Below are 9,517 nucleotides of genomic sequence, written 5' to 3' on the forward strand. Positions count from 1 at the left end.
TTCTTACTTTTTGAAAAAAAGTACATTTTTTGTAGTGTTTTACCCCTGAAATGATACGGGTAATAGATCTAGATCGATTAGGTATCAGGTATCAATCTTAGCAGATACCAATATGATACAACCAATATGGCAGATACGATACCAATACTTAAAACCATGGTTCTAAAGGGTATAATGCTTTTAGTGGACAGCAACCTTCTTGACATCTTAGATCTGATTCAAAATTAGCAATTGACATTCTTAATAGAGTGATCAGGGGGCCTTAGGAGATTTAGTTCTTGAAAAATAAAATCCTTCATCTTTCAAGTTTTTTTCCTAGGAAGAAGTTCAAACATGTGTAGAGGGAAGTTAATAGACCAGCTGATTTTATAGCATCCTTTGCTACAAGTGCTGAGGAGTTTATAGCATCACTTTTTAAATAGCTTGTATTTAGAATCAAGAAAACATTTATAAAACCTTGCAATCACCTTAGAACTGCCCTAATTCTATACATAGACAGGTAAAAGGGGCAATCAAGAAATGAAGCACTCTTCTTCATACTTTGATATGTTTTATAAATAGGGGCTTAAAACCTAAAAGGCCTCTACTACACACAAACACACATGGCTACACCTAGGATGGGTTAGGTGCTTATGAATTTATTTATTTATTTTTGGCACAACACGTGTTGTTTTATAATTTACTTGATATTGATAAAATCTAACTATCACTTAGTAAACATAGCTAGGTTCATGTGATAGAAAACCTCATTTATATTGATTTTTTTGGGCAGTTTTAACCAAAAAAAATGTGTCTTTAAAATTCAATTAGAAAAAATGATGAAAATTAGTCTTTAAAAAGAATTAAAAAAAATAAAAATAGTAGCTTCTCTTTTATCAAATGGCTTTCTTATACTTTTATTAGACTTTACACTCATTTTAAAAGGCAAAGAATGGTGACAAGCTAAATTTCACGACAATGATTGCATATAGACAAAACTATTAATAGTTTGTATGCTTTAATGGTCTCAATTATGTATTTACCGCTTTCCTTCTAGGACTTTCTAACATGTAATCTTGGCACTTGATCTTACGCAAAGCATTACTTTGAGAATGATATTAGCCACACGATTATGCCCACTTGTTAGGGAAATGTGGTGGCCTTTCACGAAGATTGGGCTAACATGGAAAATTTCTCTAGCCCTTGCATCCTCTGTGGCACAATAGGATTGGCGCATATTTAATGTTCAAAAACACCTTGGGCTGCGTGTGACGCCTGGACTCCATGCCGAGCATTTTTAGCCGTTAAATGTACGTCAAACGCCCTGTTGCGCCACAAAGAAATTCAATCCCTTGGAGGGCTTTCATCTATATAAACGGAGAAGGCAAATAAGCTAGAAGGCACCATGGTTGAATCTCCCCCATCAATCTCTGATTGCCTACATTCTTAATTTGTTATTGCTAGAGGAATTCAAATCTACTTGAAGGTACGGAGTTCCTTTTTCTACTACATCCCTCAATTTTATTTTAGATAAGAATTTTTATATTTTGTCTTTCATCAGTCGTGTTTTTATAATGATCTTGACTATTTTGTTATTTTTGTGCCATTTCTTGTTGTGCCCTATCATTTTTTTTTTTTTTTTTTTCTTTCCCTCATAGGGAAGGGGGAATTATATTGAGCTATATTTGGTAAAAATGGTCATGTTACGCTAACTAGGTTACAATTGTAAATTATATATATCCTATCTTCAATTTGTTGGAAAGGAAGGAGGGGGAAGTGTTCTTTTATAGGCAATTTTTTTTTGTGTGTTGATCCATGTAATAAACAAGTTGTGTTAGGTCAGGAAATTTTCCATTTTGTCTCTTTACACACTATTGAATGAAATCGGAGTCATAAATTTAGGGATCGGAAAACAAATTTTTTGTATTGGTTAATTTGACTCAAATTTGATCGAAACTTATTGAACTAGATTGAGCTACATAAGCCCAGGCCAATCTGACCAAAACTTGGTAGGTAACTTAGGATCATATAGAGATTGATAGTGGTTGATCGGTTCCGGCCAAGCCCTAATTTCCTGTCTGTACATTTATGATAAAACTTTAGCATCCATCAACATCTATGGTGCCCTAATACTTAAATTATAATTCTATTGTTTTAAGTGGATGCATCTTTTCGTAATCAATCAAGATCACCCTCATCTCCTCCTTTGATTTTTTTTTTTTTTAACATCTCTGTACCTTAAAATTAGGAAAAGGTTGGGTATGCCACCAGTATACCTAGACTTGTATCTATCTCTCTTTCTTTCCTTGAAAAAGTCTCCTTTGCCCCTCTCGTCCTAGTTTTCCCAGTTGAGTTGCTAGATCCAAAAAAGCTGGCGGCATACCTAATCTCCACCCTTAAAATAATTACTTGTAATACACCTCTCTGGTATGTATACTTCGAAAACAACTCTCTATTTTCCCTTGGGTTGCTTTCTCATGTCACTCTCGTTTTTTCTAATATATATTTTTTTCTCTTAAAGTTAAAAGATTAAAAAAATGTGATGTATATATGTTCTAAAACCATGCACTATATAGATATGAGTTGATAATAAGGGGTAAACCTTGGTTAAAAAAAAGGGTTTTTGTTTCAGCATCATTTATGATATTTTAGCCATAGGCATGATATAATTGCATCTTACCATTGAACTTCACACCAAACTCTAATTCTCCCTTGAAGCCTTTATTAATAGGATTTGATAGTATTGATTTGAAATTTTTAAATGCAAGATGAAAATTTTAAATACAAGAAAAGAGGGGGGGGGGGGGGGGGGGGAGGGAGATAAATGCCAACGCAAACTTGGCATGGTGTTCGTAATCCCCCATTTGGCTCAAACTACTCTTGAGGTCATCCTGGTATATGGAATGGTATTATAAGGGGGATTTAATAGGAACTGTACTTAATTGAAGCATGTCATGATCCCATACAAGTCATATAGGGGGTTGATCACACATCAATTACAAAACCCTACATTTCTCTTTAGTTCGAGCTCTTCTCAATCATAGGAAATGGAGTTTCAGTTGCATTTCGAAGATCCTTTGCCCAAAATAAATATATAGTAAGGCATTGGTTGAATCACATTCCTTGTTAAGTCCTCCAATATTGTTTTGTCACATGAGCAGTTTGGGAGCTCAGGTAAGTCAATTGTAGTATGTCAGGTCAAAAGATAGGCTATAGGTGCAATTTCCGCAAATGTGAGGACCTGCATCACAATTTGTAGCATTTTTGTGCTTCATGTATTTGACACTTAAGATTAATTAGCATATTTCTTTCTCTCCCTCTTAAGAGATAATTTTATTGCAATACAATGCCTGAAGAGCTCAAGGTTTCCTAATTACAAAGATCCTGGAGCCAAGAAGTAGAGAGTGGCCAATCTATCTTACATGCCATAGACAGGGCCTTTTAAACTAAGGTGTGAACACAACACTATTTTCTTCCCTAGAAATATAAAAGAAAGTACATTCTTTGATTTTAGATGGTAGTAACTGAATATCAAAAACATGCAAGAAAGATTTGTAGGCATTGGGGGGGGGGGGGGGGGGGAGTGACAAATTGATAAGAGCTCAATTATGTGTCTCCACACAAGAAAAATGTTGCTTCATTTCTAGGCATAAGTGTTGGTGGTTAGGATGGGATTGGGCAAGCTAATAGGGTGCCTTTAGCCTAACCGGATGTCTAGGAGAGCAGGCCCAGCCCTACCCCAACCCAACCTAGGGTTTGAGCTTGGCCCAGGTTGAACCCAACCCAAGGGATACAATTTCAACCCCCAGTTGAGCTTAGGTTTCCCATGTTGGTCTCAGGCTTGGGTGGGTTATCCTAATTAATTAAATAATAATAATAATAATAATCATAATATTAATAACTACACCGACAACTACAAAATCATGAAGACTTTCCCTTTTACATTTTACTACTCACTGATGAGCTATAGAGACCCTGCTTCTACCTTGTTTGATAATATTAACATAATAAAAAGATTTTTATCAATCAAGACACATATAAGAGAAGAGCACTGTCAGGTTGCATGGCCCCTGAGCTAGCATAGGGGCCAATGAAAGCGGGGGCGTCAACAAGGGTGGTATGTTTTCATTTTATGGGGCAGAGTGATCATCTCACCCATTCTTGTATTTGGGTGCAAGTTGCATTCTGCCTATTGTTCACTCTAAACAAAAAAAAAATAAAAAAATTTAGAATTTGAAAAGATAAAAGAGATAATCAATCGTTGTGTCAGTATGATTATTATATTATTATATTTATTATATTATTTTCTTTTCTTTTTCTTGACATCTAGATATATCGTAATTGTGTTTCGTAGCCTAAAGAAGAAAATAAAAAATAATTTAGAAAAGAAAAGAAAAGAAAAGAGAAGAAAAAAGTATAAAACTTGTATTAGTTTCTTGATTTGAAGAATTCTCATGTGTTTGACATGTTCTGATGATGTAAGAGAAGATTCTATTATTTTGAATTTCAAAATTTATCTTGAAAATGATGAAGTTTTCTTTTTACTGTTAAAAAAAAATAAGTCTTACCTAAAACACAATAAAATACAAAAATTTTTATTTTATTTTCTTTTCTTCTATTGATGGCTAAACAGATACATAGTCACGCACCCCCTATGCCCAGGTGTATGGCGAAATGACTACCCAATGCTCCTGAGTACGCTCGAGCACGGGCATAGTCTCATCCCGCGACCAGGCAGTTGGGTTAGGCCAGATTCCCGCTGATTCTGGCCGATTCCATTTACTTAAAATCATTTGGTATTACCAACACATTAATCGCAAATTAAAAATTATACATCCACTTTTGGTCCCTCTTGCTTGGTCCACTCTCCAAGTTTTCCTTTCAGCGAAAAAAAAAAAAAAAAGCTCTCGAAGTTCCCAATGTTGTCTTAATAATCTGGATCGTCCAAATATTTTATTGAGCACGTGGGCCCGCTTCGGAGGAATTCTATGAGATTTGATTACATTTGTGGGCTCCACAGGTAAAAAAAGGGGAAGCATATGAACGATCGGGACTTTTACGTGCACGGCTTAAGCTATGACCGTTAAGATTGATGCCGTGGGTCCCATATGGTGAAGGGACAGGATATAAGAATCTAGGCTAACTGTCCTATCTTATATAGTTATTTTAATTTTTTCCCGTTAAAATGTTATATGTCATGCTATATTTTTCGCCTCCGGGGAGGAGAGACGAGCAAAGCCCGCAGGAAGCCTTCTCTCTTCTGTTAGTAAGACTTGAAGGAAAGAAACTCTAAAGAAGAGTGGCTTTTCTCTCTCCAGACTTCATTTTAATCTGTTACAGGTTCACAGACTCTCAGTCTCGAATCTCGATTTCGATATTAGTCTTCGTTTGTTTTGTGTATGTGGATGAGTATCTGGTTGGTGGGTTCTCGTTTAAATGTCTTCGGGCTGAAAACGGTGCGTGTTTCAGCGAGTTCTAGGTCTGAGAACTTTCAAATTGCTCAGCATTGATGCTTCGTTTCCTTGGTTTCTCTTTTTTCTCTGCGTTACGTTAATACTTTTCTGCATTTTTAGTTCAGTGTGAATCTTTGTTCGATCCAGAGCTGTCGCTAGAGCTCTCATTTGAAGCTTGTAACGGAAAAAACGGTTAGGATTCTGGAAGTTATGTTGTAATTCAATATTTTTCTGTGGTTTCGAGTTGTTCTTGCCTTTTCAATTGGTTCAATTGTTTTTTTGGCGGGAATTGGAGGTCTTCACCGTGAATTTGGAATTGAGGCGGGAACAATTTTCGTATTTTAGCTGTCACTAAATCAATTAGGGTTTTTTTTTCTGCAACCTGAATTGAGCTTTGTTTTTATTTGATTTCCTTTCGGGTGCAAATCACGAAAATGCTCTTTGTAATGACAAGTAGAATGTGAATTTAGGAGTTCTTATGTTTCTAATGTTGGATTTGCCTTGTGATTATCAACAATTTTCCTTTTTTAGTCATAGAAACACCAGTAAATGATAAATGTTATGATGAGCTTGAAAAATTGAGTAGGTTGTTTTAGACATGGTTTCTGAATATTTGAACCTCAGTTTATCTGCTGCAGTGCCTTGTGATTATCAACAATTTTCCTTTTATAGTCATAGAAACACCAGTAAATGATAAATGTTATGTTGAGCTTGAAAAATTGAGTAGGTTGTCTTAGACATGGTTTCTGAATATTGGAACCTCAGTTTATCTGCTGCAGAATGTGTGCATGACTGGACATCGGTTCTTTTTGGGTTCATAGGGAGTGAACTCCAAAACAAGGTCTTTTTTCTCTCTGGTCCGTTGCAATTGTTGTTAGACTGATTTCAAATGCCTCTTTTGAGAAGAAAGCATTTTTTCCTGGTGGAACCACCCAATGATATGGAGCATAGTGAGGAAGTTTTTCAAATCCGTTTCACAAAGGAAATATTTCGTGATTATCAGTATCCTCACTTCTATTATAATGCAGTGTGTTCTCAAGAAAGTTCTTAACATATGCTGGCTTTGCTGGGTTCAACTAATATAATATGCTTTTATGCTAAGATCATCAAAACTCCTGTGTTTTAAAGTGCATTTGATTATTTTATTTTCTTTAGATATTTCCTTGACCTAGAACAGAACATATCTGCAACGGCAAAATATATATCGTCAGAGATTCTGGACGTGTAAAGTTACCGGGAAGACAAACTTAACTTACGAAGAGGCTTTGGTTTCAGAGCGACGTGCTATGGAGAAGGTTCAACAGTTTCCGAAAGAACTAATGGAACCTGTATTACATATGATCCAATTCAGTAAGAACCCTCACCTGAAGAAGATATATTTTTCCTCTTTTTGATATTTATTTATTTATTTATTTCTTTTAATACTGAGCTTTCAATGTATAATGCCTATCAGATTTGCTCCCCCAACCCAAAAAGAGAAGAAGGGAAAAAGTATAATACTAAATAATTGATGTTCCCTATTTCATTATTAGTAATTCATTTTTCTTTTTGCCCCCATTTTTTTGGGGGGGGGGGGGGCAGAGGTTGAGGTGTTTGAATATAGGGGTGGCACTTGGAGGTAATCAGTGCTTTGTTTCATACTTTGTGTTAGTTTAATGTTTGTGTTATTGATATGAACAAGATCTTCAAGCAGCATTCTTGAATCCCTTTTGCTAAAAGCTATTGAAGAAACCCTTTGGGGATGTTGACCCTCAGTGCATAATATGCAGTCAGTATTTACATGGTGCTAAACATTAGACCAATAGACTATGGCATCTTGTCTACTTAGACTGGTTCCCTTAATAAATGAAAATCAAGAAATTCTTAAATGATTGAACTACCCTTCCAACTCTTCCATCTTCTCAGTCCTAACTTCTCTGCTGAGTTCCCTCTGCCCCCTCCCCTCATCTCTCCCCTCTTCAATGGTGGTAACTATTGTTGACAGTGTGCTATTCTTGATGATTGGCACCAAGGGTAGTTGCAGATTGAGATGTCAATCTTGGTCAGGGATTCATCTCTAGTGTTTTCCTCTGTCCTTGGATCAAGATGAACATGGTGGTGGTAAGCAGAACAAAATGTTTGGGGATTTCTTATTTTTTCTACAGATTCAATCAGATTGGACTCAAGGTCACAGCCATATAAAGGAAATAAGAGATTTATTTGCAAAGAGTGAACAAGAATCAATGCCTGCGTGCTGGAGAAAGAGAGCCTTAGAAGTAAATTTGCTGAGAGGGCTACAGCTTCAAATATTGTCATGTGACTTGTGTGCGAGAGCCAATACATATTGTGACAAAACTTGAGCTCAACAACCAGAAGCTGTGAAGAAGAAGAGAAGAGAATACGGAAGAAGAGAACTTAGATAGAGATAGAGATAGAGAGAGACAGAGAGAGACAGAGACAGAGAGAGTCCTATGCCATGATCGGATTCAGAATTGGTCTATTGTGGTCTAGTCCTCTTCTTCTGTTATACTAAGTAAACTGCTTTTACTAGGAAATCTGCTAAGAGTCTTAAGTCTAATTACTATAAAGATATATAACTAAAACAGATTACAAATATCATCCACCTATGTACAATATGTTAAGTTTTAAAAAAGGTGTATTTCATAAAAAAAAAAAGTGAAAATACCAAAAGACTATTGGTATATTTTACCTGTATGATTAAGAATCACAATTCTCTTGGAGTCATCCGAATCACCAGCTTTGGGTAGGGGTGAGTTGAATCGAAAAACCTAGTTTATTACCATGCTGGAGGCATGCTCTTCATGTATACCAACTAATAACTGACAGGTGGTGTAAAAAAATTTTCCTTTTCCGAATTGGAAAGGATTAGGACTACTTACGTCCATGAAGCAGAAAGAAAATCGTTCAACGTATCAAATAAATTAGTTCTACCAGAAAAGTTTGAGCTCGCAGGTTATGGACACTTGTTGCAGTGACTGGTGAAGAAGCACATGGGAGGATAATTTCATTGGCAGGATAATTTGACTGTAGGGAAAATTGAAAGACCTGATGGTATTCAATGATGATAAGAGTGCGCCAAATTATTTCCATCTCAAGCTGGTGAGAACAATGAGTGTTAACTTTCAAGTATGACCATTTAGAGATGGTGCAACTTTATATTGTATGGATCATAGCAGAAAAGAAACCATCGAGGCCCTCTTTCCACCTATGATATTGTGCAAGTGTATAGTAATCATTGTTGTTTATTTGCATATGGTAAGCAAGTAAGGTATATTCCACTACATCGCCACTTGGCAATTTGTCCTGCTCATTTTCTTGTACAATCTAATTCAATAAGAAACTTGATTTGGATCATACATAGCCTCAAATGATTATGGAATTTTGACCTTAATCTAAGCAATGTGTTTATTTGGCACTGGTATTGATTATACGCAGCCAGCAGAGCTTTCTCCACAGTTGGCCACTACACATACATGTACATGAAGACGAGTCCTTTTGTTTCTTATTAGTGGAGTTGGACGGGGAAAGGGGAAACTGTAGTTGGATGTTTATACATTTAATTGATAGCTTCAACATAAGCGTGAATTCTATAGATTTCTTGAGGCTTCTCTTTGTAAATGATAACCCTAGCCATAGGTGTAATTGCCTTTTTTTGGAGGTGGGGGGGGTCTGTGTTCCATTTTCCTGCTCTTAATTCCGCAACTGTCCTTGAAAGGTGCCATTTATCATTTTCAATCACCAGCCTGCCATCAAAGTAGCTTTATAATGTCATTCCAGCACCTCAAGATGAAAACCTAGTGTCCCACACTAAATGGTAGATTGGTAGCCCATAAACAGATTACAGGGTTGATATCTCCTAGGCCCTGTAGCAAGCTGGATATTTCTATCTTGGAGGTTGAAACCCTTTTAAACCACTGTCAAACACAAATGGCCGCCTTATTTTTACTCTTTTTATCTCTTTAAGACCCATGACCTATTCCACCTAATCCCTTCTATTTTTTACTTTTTGTTTTTTTTTTGTTTTTTTTATTATTATTATGACTAAATATTCATTACCAAGTAGGAGAAGAATCTACAAGGGAGAT

At 36.1% G+C, this 9,517-nt stretch overlaps 1 protein-coding gene across 8 annotated transcripts in view; it reads left to right on the forward strand.

The window, feature by feature from the left end:
- Positions 1 to 1,333: 1,333 nt before the first annotated feature.
- The window catches only part of LOC122058590 (DDT domain-containing protein DDB_G0282237-like), a 20,578-nt gene continuing 12,394 nt past the window's right edge, over positions 1,334 to 9,517 (forward strand). Inside the window, exons 1-3 of one of the 8 annotated variants that reach the window (XM_042621224.1) lie at positions 1,334 to 1,465; positions 6,198 to 6,434; positions 6,610 to 6,782. In XM_042621224.1, coding sequence (XP_042477158.1) covers positions 6,322 to 6,434; positions 6,610 to 6,782 — 286 coding nt within the window. In that variant the 5' untranslated portion in view covers positions 1,334 to 1,465; positions 6,198 to 6,321. Of the gene's footprint in view, positions 1,466 to 5,163; positions 6,435 to 6,587; positions 6,783 to 9,517 lie in introns of those variants that run through there. The other 7 variants (XM_042621221.1, XM_042621222.1, XM_042621223.1 and 4 more) reach the window with 7 other exon arrangements.

Source organism: Macadamia integrifolia, chromosome 13, assembly GCF_013358625.1.
Source record: "Macadamia integrifolia cultivar HAES 741 chromosome 13, SCU_Mint_v3, whole genome shotgun sequence".
NCBI classification, from domain to species: domain Eukaryota; kingdom Viridiplantae; phylum Streptophyta; class Magnoliopsida; order Proteales; family Proteaceae; genus Macadamia; species Macadamia integrifolia.